Source organism: Solea senegalensis, linkage group LG19 (assembly GCF_019176455.1).
Source record: "Solea senegalensis isolate Sse05_10M linkage group LG19, IFAPA_SoseM_1, whole genome shotgun sequence".
Taxonomy (NCBI): domain Eukaryota; kingdom Metazoa; phylum Chordata; class Actinopteri; order Pleuronectiformes; family Soleidae; genus Solea; species Solea senegalensis.
Window position 1 is genome coordinate 1,195,317 of NC_058038.1, and position 20,423 is coordinate 1,215,739.

At 43.6% G+C, this 20,423-nt stretch overlaps 4 protein-coding genes across 13 annotated transcripts; all 4 read left to right on the top strand.

The window, feature by feature from the left end:
• Positions 1 to 4,227: 4,227 nt before the first annotated feature.
• On the top strand, positions 4,228 to 5,571 carry LOC122785482 (tubulin beta chain-like). 4 transcript variants are annotated; one of them, XM_044051299.1, is made up of 2 exons: positions 4,234 to 4,399; positions 4,496 to 5,571. In XM_044051299.1, exons 1-2 carry the CDS (start codon positions 4,234 to 4,236, stop codon positions 5,569 to 5,571), a joined length of 1,242 nt encoding a protein of 413 aa, XP_043907234.1. The 4 variants fall into 4 exon arrangements, with proteins under 4 accessions (XP_043907237.1, XP_043907234.1, XP_043907236.1 ...); XM_044051301.1 differs by having other exon boundaries at positions 4,234 to 4,299; positions 4,627 to 5,571; XM_044051300.1 differs by having other exon boundaries at positions 4,234 to 4,267; positions 4,400 to 5,571.
• A 2,487-nt stretch (positions 5,572 to 8,058) lies between these two features.
• Positions 8,059 to 9,402, top strand: LOC122785480 (tubulin beta chain-like). Of its 3 annotated transcripts, none has more exons than XM_044051291.1 (2): positions 8,065 to 8,230; positions 8,327 to 9,402. In XM_044051291.1, exons 1-2 carry the CDS (start codon positions 8,065 to 8,067, stop codon positions 9,400 to 9,402), a joined length of 1,242 nt encoding a protein of 413 aa, XP_043907226.1. The 3 variants fall into 3 exon arrangements, with proteins under 3 accessions (XP_043907228.1, XP_043907226.1, XP_043907227.1); XM_044051292.1 differs by having other exon boundaries at positions 8,065 to 8,098; positions 8,231 to 9,402; XM_044051293.1 differs by having other exon boundaries at positions 8,059 to 9,402.
• A 4,793-nt stretch (positions 9,403 to 14,195) lies between these two features.
• On the top strand, positions 14,196 to 15,545 carry LOC122785481 (tubulin beta chain-like). Of its 4 annotated transcripts, none has more exons than XM_044051294.1 (2): positions 14,208 to 14,373; positions 14,470 to 15,545. In XM_044051294.1, exons 1-2 carry the CDS (start codon positions 14,208 to 14,210, stop codon positions 15,543 to 15,545), a joined length of 1,242 nt encoding a protein of 413 aa, XP_043907229.1. The 4 variants fall into 4 exon arrangements, with proteins under 4 accessions (XP_043907233.1, XP_043907229.1, XP_043907232.1 ...); XM_044051297.1 differs by having other exon boundaries at positions 14,208 to 14,273; positions 14,601 to 15,545; XM_044051295.1 differs by having other exon boundaries at positions 14,208 to 14,241; positions 14,374 to 15,545.
• A 2,636-nt stretch (positions 15,546 to 18,181) lies between these two features.
• LOC122785483 (tubulin beta chain-like) lies at positions 18,182 to 19,525 on the top strand. Of its 2 annotated transcripts, XM_044051303.1 has the most exons (2): positions 18,188 to 18,221; positions 18,354 to 19,525. In XM_044051303.1, exons 1-2 carry the CDS (start codon positions 18,188 to 18,190, stop codon positions 19,523 to 19,525), a joined length of 1,206 nt encoding a protein of 401 aa, XP_043907238.1. The 2 variants fall into 2 exon arrangements, with proteins under 2 accessions (XP_043907239.1, XP_043907238.1); XM_044051304.1 differs by having other exon boundaries at positions 18,182 to 19,525.
• The last annotated feature ends 898 nt before the right edge of the window (positions 19,526 to 20,423 follow it).

Consider the following 20,423-nt stretch of genomic DNA (forward strand, 5'->3'; position numbering starts at 1 on the left):
TAAGGCCTGTCTCTGCCAGTCTTTTCAGCACGGTTTCCAGTCTCTCCAAATGTTGCTCGAATGTCTCTGAAAAAACCAAGATATCATCTAGGTAGACCAGGAGTATCTGAAAAATTAGATCACTCATAGTGACTTGCATGAGTCTTTGAAATGTCGCTGGCCCATTACAAACACCAAAAGGCATTCTCACATATTCATATAGGCCAAACGGTGTAGTGAAAGCTGTCTTACCCATGTCTCTCTCATGCATGGCCACTTGATGATACCCACTCGCTAAATCTATAGTTGAGAAGAATTTCGCCCCCCTCAATGCGTCAAAACTCTCATCAATCCTCGGTAGCGGGAATGCATCACGTCTTGTCTTGGAGTTAAGCTTTCTGTAGTCGACACATAGTCTTAGACTACCATCTACCTTCCTCACAAGTACTATCGGTGAAGCATAGGCACTTGAGCTTTCTCTGATAACTCCTTTCCTTAACAGCTTGCCTATGTGTTCCCTGACTTCACTGTACTGTGTGGGTGGGATTCGTCTGTATGGCTGTGTCACAGGTATGTCGTCTGTGAGATTGATCTCATGTTTCACTTTGTCAGTGTGGCCTAGATCTGCATCCTCCGTTGCGAACACAAAATAATATTTCTCCAGCAGCAAAGCCAGTTGTGCCCGCTCTTCTGTGCTGCCACTGAAATCAAGTTGGTCGAGGATGGACTGTACATCTGTGGATGTTTTGGGATGTTCGTCTATACTCACTTGTTCAGTATCTGCTGAGATTCTGTGGAACTGTATCTCACAAAGTTCATCACTTTTTACACTGTCTACATGAGTCAAAACCCCGAGCCTGATCCTTGGCTTCAGCCAGATATCTTCATCAGACATGTTCATGACTTGTACGGGAAACATATGACTCTCAGATGAAACTAGGGTAGGCACAACAACCAAACCACCAGGCAAGGGTACACTCCCAGGCTCCAACAACATTAAAGGGCCATGTACACTCACAGTCCTAAGTCCCCTTGCCATGACTGTGGTGGCAGATAAAGCAGGAACATGGACCATCTCCCTACTCGCCACTCTTGCAAAGGAGAGTCTGTCTGTTACAGTTACTGCATGAAGATTATTGAAAGCCTCTCTCCAGTTCGAGTCAAGTTTTTTCTGTAGTGTGGTGTCAAACTCAGTGTGTACGAGCTCTCGACATTTTTTGACAACGTTCATCCCTATGAGTCCTGGAACAGAGGAAGAGTGTGCAGAATCCTTAACTATCAGGAAGCCTCGCTCTGGAATAGTCAGACCCATCACTTCGACCTCAAGTTCTACATAGCCCATATAAGGTATGTCTAATCCATTTGCTGCAGTGATCTTTAACCACTCAAATGCAGGATGAATGTCTTCACTTTTATCTGACAAGTGTTCCATGAAAAAACTCTCAGAAATTGTGCTGACCTGGCTACCAGTGTCAAGTAGACATGATACTGAGACTCCCTGAAGTTTCAGTTCAACAGTTTTGCATTCCCCGACTGCACGCTCTAAGATCCTACTTCTGTCTAGTGTTACTACTGGTGAGCCAGTAGACCCCCCTCGAATCGCCTGGCTCATGGCAACCGAGGGTGAAAGTTTTCCTGCACTACGTAAGGACCAGGTGTTGTTTCATCGTGGCCTCTTTTGGCCTGCAGGCACTTTTTCGCAATGTGGCCCACGCCTCTACACTTGAAACAGATAGGCTGACCGTCTGGTGTGAACCGCGGTTGCACGCGTGGTTGTGGTCTAGCTCGTGGCTTGGGCTCGTGGAAAGCCATTTCAGTGGTACGTCTACTCAGCTCAGTTACAGCACTTGCTAGGTCAGCAAGTGTTTTGCCTAACTCTACCAACTGTTTTCCCTGTTGAGCTACTGCTCTTTGAACATCACCTAACGCAGTAGATTGGCCAGTGTTTGTCTCAGTAGCAGAGAACTGGGATTCTGAAAATTCGGAAACTTCCGACTTAACCTGGCTGCTTTTAACAACTCTGGGACGATGGGGCCTGCTCTCCTCCATTTCCCACAGGAGAGCTTCGCGCCTCACATCCAAAAGGCTACAGTCTGGTTGGTCCCTGACCATCTTTCTGAGTTCACGTCGGAGAGCTGAATCTCTTAAACCCTCTATGAACTGATCCCGCAGAACAAATTTCTCATTAGGTATCACATTTGCTGACTGCTTCACTGCAGAGCTCAAGATCTGGGATAGTGCATGGGAGTAGTCTCGGAGGTCTTCTCCCTCTGCTTGTTTACGGTTGTAAAAGGTCTGCAAAAGCTGTGTAATGCTGCGTTTTTCCCCAAATGCATTCCTTAAAAAGGAGTATAAATCACTGGGCCCCACTGACTGACCCCCCATGCATAGTCGAACCTCCTCCAATGCAGGACCACGCAACAGAGATAGTATGTAGTCACACTGCCCCTCTGTTGTATGCTCTCTGGATCTTAAAACCCTTTCAACCTCTTCAATAAACTCTTCCACAGACCTCCCATCCGTACCACCCTCCCCACTAAATGCTTGAATCTGGCGTTCTCTTGGAACATAGATGTATGAACGGGTGGGTGCACTGTTATCATTTGCCCTCTGAGCCTCCATCTCGTCATTTAACTTGACCAGTTCATCTCGCAATTTAGTGAGCTCTCGCATGCGAATCTGCATTTCTGTTGTAGCATCTGTGCTTGTACCCTCTGCCTCCTCGGATGCCTGGCTGAACCGGTCATCCCCATGAAATGAAACAACCTCATCTTCAGAATCACTAGACATGATGAAACATTAGCTTTTACTCAGTCCAGTCTGAAGTGAATTTTAAGTCCAACACTAAAATCAAGGATACAGTGAAAACAGTCTTAAACGTGGGACACTGCTGAGTCCTGCTCTTAGCAGCTGGATGAAGTGCTGAGCAGAGCTGATGTCGCAGTGAGATCCTCAACGCAGATCTGGATGAGCCGTGTTGATCAGGAAACAGTTGCACCACTTGGAGTCCCTCAATTCGTCTCTCACTGGTCACCACTTCCACTACAGGCTGGCCTCTCCGACATGTCCACCCACAGGCTTCTCCTGCAATCCTCACCACTGCCGTACTTTCTCAAATAAAATAAAAAAATTAAGCTACAACTGCCAATTGCAAAAAAAAAAATGTTTTGGCTACAACCCCACTCCTGGTACCAAATTGTGTTGCCCGTGGGAATTTAGTACACACACACAGGACACAATAACTGGGGTTTTATAGCTTTACTCCATGCAATAGGACAGTCGTCCAAACCAATAACCCATAGAAAATAAAATACAAAAAAAAGTCTCAAAGTACGGCAGTGGCCGAGGAACTAATCACACATAACAAAATACAAGGTCAGTAAGCTAACAATTCAACAAACACAATTTTGCATGTACACAGACACTTACACTTCAACACTCGTCTTCACCACGTGTTTGAGCTTTCTTTACTCAGCACCGAAGTTAGCTGGTAATTGTGGTTGTCGCATACTGTAGTGTTCACAACCGTCCGAATGAAACAAGTGTCCGTTACCCACTTGTACGATCTCCGGCACGCATTCACAGAGGGAAAAAAAACCCACAACAACCCAGAATGCACTTCGCGGCAAAACCCTAACTGGGCTCAATGCTGCCACCCTGTGACCAATAAGTGTCTGTGTGCATTTCTGTGTACATGGAGTAAAGAGAACACAATAAACAAAGAACACATAAAAACAAGAACTTCTGGGGTTATTTACCACCCGGCTACATCTAGATTAGATTACTGTAACTCCTTATTATCAGGATGTTCCAACACATCTGTTAGAACCCTTCAGTTCATTCAAAATGCTGCAGCACAAACAGATATATAACTAAGACCATATAACTCCAGAAGCTTAAATACTAAAAAAAGAATATGACACCATGTCCTTTAAGGTAACATGAAAGCGCATATTCCTTGATGACATCAGAGGTTACAGATGCTAAGAGGCAGAAGAGTAACTTTGAACTGTTATTAAGAACTTAGAATTGTGGAGGGAAGTATTACACTTCTCAGGATATAGCCTGCCAAAAATTATTAGAAGTAGAAACAACAAATGTTAGGTAAACTATTCTAGGGACAGAATAATAATAATTTGACAAGCAGGTCTGAACTGTGATAAATTATTAGAAGAAAACTATTAGAAGGATTCTGCCCTCTCAGTTACTCTGAAACTCAGTATTCAATTGTTCAAGAATCAAATTTTGATCACAATGAGGGAAATCGTACACCTGCAGGCAGGCCAGTGTGGCAACCAAATTGGAGCCAAGTTCTGGGAGGTGATAAGTGACGAACATGGCATTGACCCCTCTGGGACGTACCATGGGGACAACGACCTGCAACTTGAGCGAATAAATGTGTACTTTAACGAGGCAGCAGGTGGGAAGTATGTTCCGCGTGCAGTGCTTTTTGACTTGGAGCCAGGGACGATGGACTCTGTGAGGTCTGGTCCATTTGGCCAGATCTTTAGACCAGACAGTTTCGTCTTTGGGCAGACTGGAGCAGGTAACAACTGGGCTAGAGGTCACTACACAGAGGGAGCTGAGCTAGTGGACTCTGTCTTGGATGTGGTGAGGAAGGAGTCAGAGAACTGCGACTGCCTCCAGGGCTTCCAGCTCACACACTCGCTGGGCGGAGGCACCGGCTCTGGCATGGGCACATTGCTCATCAGCAAAATCCGAGAGGAGTATCCAGATCGCATCATGAACACTTTCAGTGTGGTTCCTTCACCCAAGGTCTCAGACACAGTAGTGGAGCCTTACAATGCCACCCTGTCTGTCCACCAACTGGTCGAGAACACAGATGAGACCTTCTGCATTGATAATGAGGCCCTGTATGACATCTGCTTCCGCACACTCAAACTCACCACACCCTGCTACAGTGACCTCAATCATCTTGTCTCAAGCACCATGAGTGGTGTGACCACCTGTCTGCGCTTCCCTGGACAGCTCAATGCTGATCTGAGGAAACTGGCCGTTAACATGGTTCCCTTCCCCAGACTGCACTTCTTCATGCCAGGCTTTGCCCCCCTGACCAGTCGAGGCAGCCAGCAGTACAGAGCATTGACAGTGCCTGAACTCACTCAGCAGATGTTCGATGCCAAGAATATGATGGCTGCTTGTGACCCACGTCATGGGCGCTACCTCACAGTAGCAGCCATCTTCAGAGGCCGTCTTTCCATGAAGGAGGTGGACGAACAGATGTTGAACGTGCAGAACAAGAACAGCAGCTACTTTGTGGAGTGGATCCCCAACAACGTTAAGACGGCGGTCTGTGACATCCCTCCCCGTGGCCTCAAAATGTCCGCCACCTTCATTGGCAACAGCACAGCCATTCAAGAACTGTTCAGACGCATCTCAGAGCAGTTCACCGCCATGTTCCGCCGCAAGGCCTTCCTCCACTGGTACACAGGCGAGGGTATGGATGAGATGGAGTTCACTGAGGCTGAGAGCAACATGAACGACCTGATTTCTGAGTACCAGCAGTACCAGGACGCCACCGCTGAGGAAGAGGGCGAGTTTGATGAGGAAGGGGAAGAGGATATGGATTAAAACCCTATCGCGACCCGTTCTTACAATGCAAGAGTGAATGATAAGTTATACAATTAATACCACAGAGAAGGATCATGAATGTTGAGAAGAAGGACATGAGGACAGTGGGTGTAACACAAGAAGACATAAGGGATAGCGCAAGATGGGGGCAGATGATCTGCTGGAGCAACCCCTAAAGGGAGTGGCTGAAAGAATAATTAAAATTATTTTACTGATACATCATAATGCAAAGTTAGATAATATATTCAAAGCTGTCGTGCGTAACCTTTAAATACAAATCTGTTACATTCAAACCATAAACACAGGTTCACACAATGCTGATTTAGTCTATTAGTTCCACACATCTCAATGTGTTTCTTAATATAACAGTGTTTTGATTTTGTGGGCAACATTCCAGCGCTGCACAAATAAAGATGAATTTTATGTTATAATCAGTGAAGTAATGATGAATTACACAGCATAATTAAACAAAAGTGTTTCCTGTACTTTCATTAGTTTTTATCAATGCAAATGTGAACGGTGCGTCAACTGGAATTATTATTCCAGTTGACGCACCGTGTATATATTTATACACTGTATTTGTGAAAACCAGGAAAAGTAACAAAAATGTGTGTGCTTTTAGCAGCATTCACAAATTAACACTTGGGTATCATCTTAGCAAATAAAACCACTTAAACAAAACGTCTCATGATTTCTTAATTGAAGGGCACACATTTGCTCAGTAAAAGGTCTATCAGTCTAGCAACTGTCATATCAAACTGTTCTCTTTAAACTAGATAGATGGATGGATGGATTGGATGGACTATGGATTGATGTTGGATGGATCCTGTCAAGAAAGTTGAGCTCAGTCACCATTTGATTGAGTTGAAGGAAATTTAATTACTTTTAAGTGGCTGAAGAAGTATAGTACAAAAAACATTAGAGTATAGCAAATGTAGACCCAACCCTGAAAGCTTAAAGGTGACATAGAATGCTTGTATCACACATATATGTTAGTTATGGAGGTCTACTTACATATATTAAGTTGTTTTCATGGTCACATATATGTTAGTTATGGAGGTCTACTTACATATATTAACTTGTTTTCATGGTCACATATATGTTAGTTATGGAGGTCTACTTACATATATTAACTTGTTTTCATGGTCACATATATATGTTAGTTATGAGGTCTACTTACATATATTAACTTGTTTTCATGGTCACATATATGTTAGTTATGGAGGTCTACTTACATATATTAACTTGTTTTCATGGTCACATATATTTTAGTTATGGAGGTCTACTTACATATATTAACTTGTTTTCATGATTAAAAACCTCCTAATCGCTGCAAACGAGCCGATCAAAATATCTCCTCACTGACGCTGATGACGACATCAACTTAAGGAAGTGCCGATCCGCTTCGCAGAGCCCAGGAAAACAATACAACACTATTTTCTCAGCAGTGGCTGAACTGTTGTTCTGAAACTTTAGGGTTTCATAAACGAGGTAATGACGCAGATACACACACAAACGCAGCGTTAATTGGAGCTTCCTGTCTATGTGGGCTTTAATGTAAATGAAACAATGTTTGTAAAGGTGTGCTCTCTCTGTTGTCAGTAGGTGGCACAATGACTGACTTTGCAGGTTATCAATGAGGACTGATTGGCCTTAAAAAGAGGATATACTGTTGGCCACTACCATGGTCGCCAAAGTAACCCGCATACAGATCAAAGGAAGGTGAGGGTGGCGTATGTCTGGGCAGAAGCCTGTTGTATGACTGGTGGGAATACAAAATATGAAATTGTTCTCTTTTTCTATAATACCTGCAAGATTCATTGGAACACCCTAAAACGTGGGCAGATTGCAACATGACAAGGCTCTTAAAAGTGCTCCAGTCAGTGCTTGGACCCTGAAAAAGACCTAAAGAAGGCTGTAAGCAAGATCGCAGAGAACAAAATGGTGGCACTAAATATGAAAGGTGTTCTTTCTTCTTTAGGATTTTTTAGTTGTTGGAATTTGGAATGTTGCATACCTGCAGCAGTGGAAAGTGTGGGTGACACACTCTTTCGCTGATCTAAAAGTGGCTTGGTGAGAAGACTGGTCCTCACAATAATACAATAATGACACACTATAAATTTTTCAAAAATATTTGTTATTTTAAAACTGCATATATGTTTCTACATGTGTTCTAACAAAGTGATTGAGAAATTATTATACTGTATAATTATTACTGCATTGCTACAACACAACTACAGTGGCCTTTGACCTTTGCACTGTAACATACATCAATGGAAAGAATCTTCATTGTAATCAACTACATCTACTTCAGATAAAAGGCACTGTCTTAACTTCAAAGGAATGTAACATCATGTCCTTCAAGGTAACACAGATGCTATGAAACGCCAACATCAAATTATTGGAACAGTTAAGAAAACCTGTCTACTTTTCAGTGTGAAAACTGTGAAAAGTTGGGCTTTCTAGGCGCGAGACTGTCAAATTTTGATCACAATGAGGGAAATCGTACACCTGCAGGCAGGCCAGTGTGGCAACCAAATTGGAGCCAAGTTCTGGGAGGTGATAAGTGACGAACATGGCATTGACCCCTCTGGGACATACCACGGGGACAACGACCTGCAACTTGAGCGAATAAATGTGTACTTTAACGAGGCAGCAGGTGGGAAGTATGTTCCTCGTGCAGTGCTTTTTGACTTGGAGCCAGGGACGATGGACTCTGTGAGGTCTGGTCCATTTGGCCAGATCTTTAGACCAGACAGTTTCGTCTTTGGGCAGACTGGAGCAGGTAACAACTGGGCTAGAGGTCACTACACAGAGGGAGCTGAGCTGGTGGACTCTGTCTTGGATGTGGTGAGGAAGGAGTCAGAGAACTGCGACTGCCTCCAGGGCTTCCAGCTCACACACTCGCTGGGCGGAGGCACCGGCTCTGGCATGGGCACATTGCTCATCAGCAAAATCCGAGAGGAGTATCCAGATCGCATCATGAACACTTTCAGTGTGGTTCCTTCACCCAAGGTCTCAGACACAGTAGTGGAGCCTTACAATGCCACCCTGTCTGTCCACCAACTGGTCGAGAACACAGATGAGACCTTCTGCATTGATAATGAGGCCCTGTATGACATCTGCTTCCGCACACTCAAACTCACCACACCCTGCTACAGTGACCTCAATCATCTTGTCTCAAGCACCATGAGTGGTGTGACCACCTGTCTGCGCTTCCCTGGACAGCTCAATGCTGATCTGAGGAAACTGGCCGTTAACATGGTTCCCTTCCCCAGACTGCACTTCTTCATGCCAGGCTTTGCCCCCCTGACCAGTCGGGGCAGCCAGCAGTACAGAGCATTGACAGTGCCTGAACTCACTCAGCAGATGTTCGATGCCAAGAATATGATGGCTGCTTGTGACCCACGTCATGGGCGCTACCTCACAGTAGCAGCCATCTTCAGAGGCCGTCTTTCCATGAAGGAGGTGGACGAACAGATGTTGAACGTGCAGAACAAGAACAGCAGCTACTTTGTGGAGTGGATCCCCAACAACGTTAAGACGGCGGTCTGTGACATCCCTCCCCGTGGCCTCAAAATGTCCGCCACCTTCATTGGCAACAGCACAGCCATTCAAGAACTGTTCAGACGCATCTCAGAGCAGTTCACCGCCATGTTCCGCCGCAAGGCCTTCCTCCACTGGTACACAGGCGAGGGTATGGATGAGATGGAGTTCACTGAGGCTGAGAGCAACATGAACGACCTGATTTCTGAGTACCAGCAGTACCAGGACGCCACTGCTGAGGAAGAGGGCGAGTTTGATGAGGAAGGTGAAGAAGAGATGGATTAAACTCCTATCACAACCCGTTCTTACAATGCAAGAGTGAATGATTAGTGATTTTAAATAAAACATTTTGACAATTAAAATTCAATGGCCCAAAACTTCCGCTTAAAGTTGTTAAAGGATAATGTTATCAAATTAAGAAATTATGTTTCAGTTTGCAACATTGCAGATGCCAACAGCAGTGAAACAAGAAAGAGGTCCTGCCATGATACTACCCACTTACAAGGCTACACTTTGATGATGAAACAATATTGAAAGAATATAAATTATTTTATTGTTGCATTTCAATGAACTAAAACTACATTAATGTGGAGGACAAAGCAAATTAATTAGAAAAATATAGATAAAGTTGTAGTGCCTAACTTATACATACAATATACCTGAAAACTACAGTAAACAAAGGTCTTCTACATTCAAACTTCACACAACACTGATTTAGCCAATTAGTTCAAAACAACTCTCTGTGTTTCTCATTTTGGTGTGTTTTGTGTGTGGTGACATTCCTGCACTGGACAAACAGATGAATTTTAGGTCACAACTGATGGAGGGAAACGTAATGCTATTAATGTTTTGGTGACAGAAGTTACACACTGGAGCGTTCATGATCCATAATTCCATAAACATATAGTATTTACTGCCGTTATCTTTTATCAATACGAATGTAAGCAATGTGTTTTCACATATCTGCAGCATTCACAAATGAACACTGTTCTGTTTGGGTTAAATAAATATCCCTGCGTAGCAAATGAATAACCAAGTCGTAAAAGAAATAAAACATCGCTTCAACAACAAAGTCTCATGTGGTGTTCATTAAAGAGGATTGAACTCTTTCCTCTGGGCGAGCGAGCAGTCTTTCAACCAGAAGATTGTGGGTTCGATTCCCAGTGCTGCTAGTCTACATGCCAATTTTACCTTAGGCAAGAAAATTAACCCCACGTTGCTCCTGGTGGCTGTGTCTGCAGCATGTGAGTGGGTATGAAACATGTGCTGCACATAGAGAAAGTGTATGTGAAGCAGTGGTTATCAAAACTAGAAAAGTGTTAGATAAATACAGACCGTACTGAGCTGGACAGAAGAACTGTCACAGACAGACTTTATTGATCCCAAAACTGGGACATTTTTATGCCAATTTTAAAAAATATCATTCACACATTAGTAAGAGGTTTTGAAAACAAATGTTTCTCCGATGCATTGTGATGCAGACAGACCAATGCATACATACATACATACAGTAGGGGCGACAGTAGCTTATTGGTAGCTCAGTGTGTCCTCTACCATAGTCCTGCCAGGCACACAGTAGGTCTGGTCCCGATGGATGACCTGCTCCACAGCTTCTCTTAGCCTGGCAGCCAAAGCCTTGGACAGAATTTTGTAATCATTACAGAGTAAAGACAGAGGGCGCCAGAGTTTGGTATCTTGCAGGTTACCTTTTTTGACAGCCCTGTGGCAGGACAGTGACAGAGAACCAAACAAACAGAGGCCAAACTTTTATCAGAATAATCTCAAAAATCAAGTGCTAAGATATCCAAGAAAACTTTGTAAAACTCCACATCGATGCCAGGCACCGCCCCTGCATACTCTGCTGAGTGGTGTGTTGCTCCAGCATGTGCAATGGCCTGTCGAGTTTTGCATTGGTCTCCTCAGAGACCTGAGGTAGTTCACCACAGAACCCCTCAAACAGTGCCTCGAAAGGGAGGAATAAAAATCCACAGCTCGCCTTCTGATTCGGCCAGGCTCAGTGAATTCTTGCCCTGTATCTAAAAGCAGAGAATGGATTACTTTTTTCTGCCCATGCTTTTACTCCAGGCTGAAGAAAAAGACAGAGGGAGCAGCCATCGCTGTGATGTTCTGGACCTGGGACCAGACCAGTGCACCTTGTACTTGCAGGTGTCTAGCAGGTTGGCCAAAGCTAAATGTTTGGATTTGAGGACTTCAATATATCCTTCATTTCCTGTGGAATCACTCAATGTTTCCACAATATTGCCAAGTCTTTGATAGATTGACAGGTGTCTCGTGTCACATTGAATGTATGCTGTTGACACAAGTGTTCGATTTCAGTTTTGCCATGTGTAAGACATGTAAAATCACATTCTATCTGTCTAAAAGCAGTCCAAAAATAAATAAGAGCCTCTCTAAAAGCTTTATCAAGTGTTAAATCTGAGTGTAAATGCCAGTATGTACTTTTAGGTGAAAAATTCTTAATAAAAACATGACATAAAACCAAATAACGATCAGTAAAACCAGCTGACATAATTGTACAAGACTTAAAAACATTAAAAAGGTGTTTAAAACAATAAAACAAATGTCAAGTCTGGCTAAGGAGATCCTATTCTCTCTCAGATGGGGCCATGTAAACTGTCTGGACTCTGTGTGCATCCTTCTCCACACATCCACATGCCCCTGAGAATAGACCAGCTGTTTCAGAGTGAGTTGGGAGGCTGGATGAGGATCACCTAAGATAAAAAAATCCTCCGAGCTACAGCAATTCTGTCTGTCGTAAACTGTTTTAAAAAGCACATTCAAATTCTCAGTGTGCTTTGGCTAAAAGACACCTCCCCTCTCTATAACATGCTCGACCTCCAGGAGTGAAAGTTCTGGAAAACAGGAAGACCACTCCACAATTGAGTGTGGTGTTGTGACTTAAGACCAGCTGGCCTTGACGTCTACCTCAAAGGTCACATCACTGTGCGTCGCTTGTAAAATTAATACATGGATGTTTACTTTTCTTTGACTCTGAGTCCATTTATGTTTAACATCCCCACTAAGTGTACCAAATGCAGCGTACCAAATGGTGATAGAGGAAGTGAGGATGGACTCAATGATGGAGGAGTAGAAGTGCACCATCATTGTCTTTGGCAGGTTGAATTTCTTCAGCTGCTACAGGAAGTACATCCTCTGCTGGGCTTTCTTGATGAGGGAGCTGATGTTTGGCTGTAGATAGTTTTGTTTAGTTTTCTGTGAACGCAATTTTAAGATCATTTGAAATGAGAAATTAGTCATTTAGAATTCAAAATGTGTTTTGTGTATTAACATATGACATATTTATAGTTTGGCAGCTACGTTGTCAGAGGAAATCAGCTCAGCCTCTGTGTACGCTCACTGCCCACAGTGCCCGGCACAGAGCAGCGTTACCTCGGCCTGAAATGATCCGTTGACTCAGTAAATGTTTTGACCTGACAGTTTGAAACTTTGTATATTATTAATGTTTTATTTATTTTAACTTCAAATTTTAGATTTGTATTAAAGTTGCATGGTCTTTGTATATGTATTTAAATATAATATGTATAGATTACAGTGTATTGAGTGGCTCTGACACTCCTATAAGGGAAAAGGAAAAATAACACATACACATACAAAACTGAGAATGTGCAAGAGGATCCCCTCACGGGACCTTTCCACGAACCTTTCCACGAGCCTCATGGTGTTGGAGCTGAGTCTCAAGTAGACCCAGGCATGCCAGTGGGTTCGACGGTGTGTGCTGGGTCCATGTCTGGCCAGACTGTACTGTAATGGGTTGGGAGAGGACCCAAATGCAGCACACGTAGGCAGACAGTCGGTAATTACTTTTATTTTACACCTTTTCAAAGGACAGTTCAAAGATGGCACAGTCATGTAAACTTGCTTTGTGGGATGCAGCTGGTGATACTTGTGGCTGAAGATGCGAACAGACACAGAGGAGATAGCAGGAATGGATCTAATGCTGAGCTGTTCCGCCACAGAAACGAGCAGACAGAAGACAGGTGGGGAGCAAGCAGAATCCGTTTTTGGGGGCGGAAGGGGGTCGATCACTGGAACAGAAAGAGAGCAGACAGGTCGGGGACAGGCAGAGTGGATACCAGGGAATCAGTCCAAAAACCACTGGAGAGGCTAGTATGGATGACATAGAACAATCTGGCAGTGAGTGCATGGTGGAGGTGAGTATATATAGTGGGCTGATTAGTGATCAGGTGCAGCTGCGGTGAACAGGTGAGTGGAGTTGAGCTGATAAGGAGGGAGTGGCCGGTAGGGAGAGAAGAACTGAGAGGGGGATCATGACAGGCGTGGGCTATTTGCTTATTTTCTAAACATTTAGCTTTAGATTTAGACTTAGCATTTAGATTTAGCATTTAGATTTAGCATTTAATTTCTACCTCAAATGTGAAGAAACTGAGCTAAAAGTGAGAAGAGTAAAGTGTGATTGAATCTATACAAACGGCATCCAATAGCTTCTTGATAAAGACACAGAAGATGCCAGAAAATCAGAGAATGCGGAATCTCTGGACAGATCACAAGACCCATTAGATCACTGGATGGTGCACAAATCCCGATACCCAAACTTGTTCAACCTGGCCAAACAGTTCCTGGCGACATCAGCTTTATTTATGTAATTTTCACAAACCAACAAAATCAAGGTGCACATGCACCTTTCCAAGGCTAAACAACCACCACTGTGCCAGCAGATGTCACCCACATGCTTGATGAATGAAGCTTTGATACAATTTCAGTACAATTGTCCAAAAGGGTTTGAAGTTTCATGAAGCCACGTTTGGCCACCACTCACTATATGGTCATTATAACATTGCCACAACAACAAAACTATTGGGGGCCTAAGATTTTTACACAGTGGTGTACATCCATCTTCGTCAGATAAAAGGAATATGACATCACATCTTTCAAGGTAACATTATAGAGGTCAGGTGAACACCAAGAACAAATAAGAAAGACGTTTAGTAAAGTACTCTGCTTTTGTAGGTGAGTCAGTTGGTGGAGTAATTGAACAGGGAAAACTTGGTGCTTCCAAATACTTTTTCAAGACTCAAATTTTGATCACAATGAGGGAAATCGTACACCTGCAGGGAGGCCAGTGTGGCAACCAAATTGGAGCCAAGTTCTGGGAAGTGATAAGTGATGAACATGGCATTGACCCCTCTGGGACGTACCACGGGGACAACGACCTGCAGCTTGAACGAATAAATGTGTACTTCAACGAGGCAGCAGGTGGGAAGTATGTTCCTCGTGCAGTGCTTTTTGACTTGGAGCCAGGGACGATGGACTCTGTGAGGTCTGGTCCATTTGGCCAGATCTTTAGACCAGACAGTTTCGTCTTTGGCCAGACCGGAGCAGGTAACAACTGGGCTAGAGGTCACTACACAGAGGGAGCTGAGCTGGTGGACTCTGTCTTGGATGTGGTGAGGAAGGAGTCGGAGAACTGCGACTGCCTCCAGGGCTTCCAGCTCACACACTCGCTGGGCGGAGGCACCGGCTCTGGCATGGGCACACTGCTTGTCAGCAAAATCCGAGAGGAGTATCCAGATCGCATCATGAACACTTTCAGTGTGGTTCCTTCACCCAAGGTCTCAGACACAGTAGTGGAGCCTTACAATGCCACCCTGTCTGTGCACCAACTGGTCGAGAACACAGATGAGACCTTCTGCATTGATAATGAGGCCCTGTATGACATCTGCTTCCGCACACTCAAGCTCACCACACCCTGCTACAGTGACCTCAATCATCTTGTCTCAAGCACCATGAGTGGTGTGACCACCTGTCTGCGCTTCCCTGGACAGCTCAATGCTGATCTGAGGAAACTGGCCGTTAACATGGTTCCCTTCCCTAGACTGCACTTCTTCATGCCAGGCTTTGCCCCCCTGACCAGTCGGGGCAGCCAGCAGTACAGAGCATTGACAGTGCCTGAACTCACTCAGCAGATGTTCGATGCCAAGAATATGATGGCTGCTTGTGACCCACGTCATGGGCGCTACCTCACAGTCGCAGCCATCTTCAGAGGCCGTCTTTCCATGAAGGAGGTGGACGAACAGATGTTGAACATTCAGAACAAGAACAGCAGCTACTTTGTGGAGTGGATCCCCAACAACGTTAAGACGGCGGTCTGTGACATCCCTCCCCGTGGCCTCAAAATGTCCGCCACCTTCATTGGCAACAGCACAGCCATTCAAGAACTGTTCAGACGCATCTCAGAGCAGTTCACCGCCATGTTCCGCCGCAAGGCCTTCCTCCACTGGTACACAGGCGAGGGTATGGATGAGATGGAGTTCACTGAGGCTGAGAGCAACATGAACGACCTGATTTCTGAGTACCAGCAGTACCAGGACGCCACTGCTGAGGAAGAGGGCGAGTTTGATGAGGAAGGGGAAGAGGATATGGAATAGACACTTACATGACCTGATCTCATAATGCAAGAGTGTAGGGCCCAATTATTAATTATTTTAGTCAATAATTTGAACAAGTAAGTAGTGATTAAATCGGACAAAAGATGTTGAAGATGAAGCTGCCAGGCAGGAACAAAAGAGGAAGTCCACAAACAGGGTTCATAGATGTTGTGAAGAAGGACATGAGGACAGTTGTGAAGCCACAAAGGGGAAAGGGTAAGATGGAGGCAGATTTCAACTTTATGTTGTCATATGTTAAATTAAACCTAAATAAATTAAGTTAATTCAAACTAAAATTATATGTAGATATGATAGATATTTAAACAACTTGCTTAGCTTTATTGCCTAACTTGGAAAAAGAAGTGACATTCAAACAATTTTCACAAGTTCACACCATGCTAATTTAGTCACTTAGTTCCACACAACTCTGTGTTTCTGAACATAGTAGTGTTAACATTTGGTGTGTGATGTGTGGTAACATCCCTGTGCTACACAAATAGGGATACATTTTATGTCACCTGATGGAGAGAAGGCCATAAATTACCCCAAAGCGATATTAGGAGTGCTTTGGCAACAGAAGTCATCACTCAGGCGTTTATGATCATAAATAAAAGTATTTACTTCCGCTTCTTTATCTAAACAAATGTAAACAATATGTCAACTGGAATAATATATAGCATATTTAGTGTAAACTAGGAAAAGAAACAGGTTCTTTTAGCAGCATTCACAAATAAACACTTGTTCATGTTCTGTTAGGCTACATAAATATTCCTTCTTAGCAAATGAATAGCCAAGTATTGAAAAAATAAAACCGCACTTCAACAAAAAAGTCTCAAGTTGTTTTCATTAAAAAGCATAGAATTCCTCATGATGAAGCTGTTTACCTCTATTGATGTAAATACTAGACAACAAATGAATCAGGCAATATGTCAGAAAAATTGTCTCTTCACCCACTGTTTTCATCATAAACGTGAATATGGTGGATATAGATGTGCCAAAACAGATGGAGACAGGCTAACAGGAGAACATTTTACCAGATCCCCATAAATCCGATGACACGGAGGAGAGGAAAAACTTCTATGAAACATGCTCACAGTGAGCATGAATGAGAAACCACATGCAAAGAATTTTGTGGTACTCTTGGTAAATCATGGACTCAGACTGGTTTCTCCAAGAGCTAGTGTACACAGCAACACTAACAGCAATTATTTACATTACACTGCCCGTTGCTAATGCTAACCTTATGTATATTATTCAGTGACAACACAATCTTTAGCCGGTAGACTCCAGAGTTGAATGTTTGTCACAAAGCCAGATATCGTCCATTTGTTTCTTTCCAGGCTCTTGTGAACTTTCAGTGACTCAATGGCATAAGATGAAGGGAAGTTATTCAGGAAATTCACGATGTCAGGATATTGCAGGTCCGTAATAATATCCTCTCCACCTGTTTCCAAACTCATAAAAAATATCCTGGGGGTATATTATAAGCCATGTTTCCATCATAGTGCAGTTCGGTTTGGTACAGTGCAGTATGGTTTGGAACAGTAAAGCCCTGGGTCAGGCTTGTCTTTTCGACAGAGAACAGAACCTTTACTTGGTAGGCGGGGTGTGTGCTGTGCTCGATGGCCCAAGTCAGCGAGATGCATAGTGTGATATCCTACCAGCGCTACGACAATGATGACATCGAACGCAACACAGTGGATGACAACAGAGGACCCCAATAGCTGTTTTCCTGCTTGGTTTGTGGCTGTTGTCTACAATACACCAAGGTTTGTATAAGAATAGACTGCAGGCACTGAAGAAAAACCTGTCACAGGGTTGTGACAGGGTTGTGACGCTTTTCTGTCGCCCAATCAGATCACTGTCGAGAGTGGAACTGTACCATTACTCTGGTACCTCAAGTGAAGGGTACCGAAAAATGGAATATGGGGCCAGTTCTTTTGGTACTATTCCTAATGGAAACGGAAAAAAACACGTATCATATCAAACCGCTCCACTTGGTGGAAAAACATTTGCTTAATTACATCAGCAAATGTTACTAACCTGGAATATGTTTTGCAAGCATAACTTCTCTTCTCTGTATAATTACGCTAGTTTTATTCAACACATTGGAATTCCTGTTTCATCGAAATATTTTTAAATTTTCTTCGATCCAATTCCATCAGGTGTTATTGGTCTTTTGATGATTTTATTAATAACACCCCTAGTAGGTTTGGTATAACTGTCTTTTGGAAATGTCGGCTTGTCATTCATTATTATTTTGATTGGCAGTGACATTGTTAAATCTTTTTCTTCCATCATGCAAGTATATACACTGGAACTGGAACTTCAGACTTCAAAATATGATTTGGAACTTCGAAATGTGGGGGGCTGCATTACACCTCTTCATGTACAGCCTGCTGGAATGTTTTTGAGTACATAAACTGTCATTTACAATCTACATTAGATAAAAGGCAGCGGCCTAAATACTACAAAGGATTATGACATCATGTCCTTCAAGGTAATATTACAGATGCCATGAAACACAAAGAACAAACAGCAAAGTAAACGATTCTGCCTTCTCACTTTCAACAATTGTTGGAGAACTCAGTGAAACTTGATCTTTCTGCATCATTATTCAGGAGTTCCAAATTTTGATCACAATGAGGGAAATCGTACACCTGCAGGCAGGCCAGTGTGGCAACCAAATTGGAGCCAAGTTCTGGGAGGTGATAAGTGATGAACATGGCATTGACCCCTCTGGGACATACCACGGGGACAATGACCTGCAGCTAGAGCGAATAAATGTGTACTTTAACGAGGCAGCAGCTGGTAAGTATGTTCCTCGTGCAGTGCTTTTTGACTTGGAGCCAGGGACGATGGATTCTGTGAGGTCTAGTCCATATGGCCAAATCTTCAGACCAGACAGTTTTGTCTTTGGCCAAACCGGAGCAGGTAACAACTGGGCTAGAGGTCACTACACAGAGGGAGCTGAGCTGGTGGACTCTGTCTTGGATGTGGTGAGGAAGGAGTCAGAGAGCTGTGACTGCCTCCAGGGCTTCCAGCTCACACACTCGCTGGGCGGAGGCACTGGCTCTGGCATGGGCACACTGCTTGTCAGCAAAATCCGAGAGGAGTATCCAGATCGCATCATGAACACTTTCAGTGTGGTTCCTTCACCCAAGGTCTCAGACACAGTAGTGGAGCCTTACAATGCCACCCTGTCTGTGCACCAACTGGTCGAGAACACAGACGAGACCTTCTGCATTGATAATGAGGCCCTGTATGACATCTGCTTCCGCACACTCAAGCTCACCACACCCTGCTACAGTGACCTCAATCATCTTGTCTCAAGCACCATGAGTGGTGTGACCACCTGTCTGCGCTTCCCTGGACAGCTCAATGCTGATCTGAGGAAACTGGCCGTTAACATGGTTCCCTTCCCCAGACTGCACTTCTTCATGCCAGGCTTTGCCCCCCTAACCAGTCGGGGCAGCCAGCAGTACAGAGCATTGACAGTGCCTGAACTCACTCAGCAGATGTTCGATGCCAAGAATATGATGGCTGCTTGTGACCCACGTCATGGGCGCTACCTCACAGTCGCAGCTATCTTCAGAGGCCGTCTTTCCATGAAGGAGGTGGACGAACAGATGTTGAACATTCAGAACAAGAACAACAGCTACTTTGTGGAGTGGATCCCCAACAACGTTAAGACGGCGGTCTGTGACATCCCTCCCCGTGGCCTCAAAATGTCCGCCACCTTCATTGGCAACAGCACAGCCATTCAAGAACTGTTCAGACGCATCTCAGAGCAGTTCACCGCCATGTTCCGCCGCAAGGCCTTCCTCCACTGGTACACAGGCGAGGGTATGGATGAGATGGAGTTCACTGAGGCTGAGAGCAACATGAACGACCTGATTTCTGAGTATCAGCAGTACCAGGACGCCACTGCTGAGGAAGGGGGCGAGTTTGAAGAGGAAGGAGAAGAGGAGCAGGAATAGACACTTACATAACCTGATCTTATAATACAAGAGTGTAGGGCCCAATTGCTTTTAAATGTAGAATATAAAATAGTCTCAAACTTTTTGTAATTCACTTACCATTGAGAGGGATTATCGTGTCTGCATAATCTTAACGAAATGTATCTAAAGCTGGAGGCATAACCTTTAAACATGAACAAATATTTGTTACATTCAAACCATTTACAAATGAGTTCACATAATGTTAATTAAGTCAGCTCCACATGACTTTTAATGTGTTTTTTTCATGTAGCAGTGTTTTGTTTTCGTGTTTTTGGTAACAATCCCGCACTTCACTAGCAGGTCTAAGTTTTACATCAATTTCGATGGAGGGAAGGCCATAGTTTACACCATAGTGATGCAAGCAGTGTTTTTGCATCAGAAGTTATCACTGGAGCTTTAATGATTCATACAGAAAAGTATTTAATTCCGCTTTAATCAATACAAATGTAAGCAATGTGACGACTGGAACAATATACAGTTTTCTTTATTTCTCTAGAGACCATAAAAGAAACATATGTCGCCTTAAAGAGTATTCACAAATTCTTCTAAACACTTCTGCATGTTCTCTTTCTGAATTACTGGGTTACATAAATATCTTGTCTTTACAAATAAATAGCCAAGTAGTAAAAAATAGACTTCAACAAAAAGTCTTGTTTTGTTCATTGAAGACCATAGAACTCATTCATGAAATTTACAAAAAGCTGTATCGAAAAGTCAATACAGAAATATAGAAATTATTTACCAGTTTAGCAGCTGTCATGCCAAAAATTCAATAAAATTGAATGTGTCATGGAATTACACTGTGATTACAATAGCAAATTGAAAGGCCCTGATGGATGGATGGATGGATGGATGGATGGATGGATAGAGATAGATA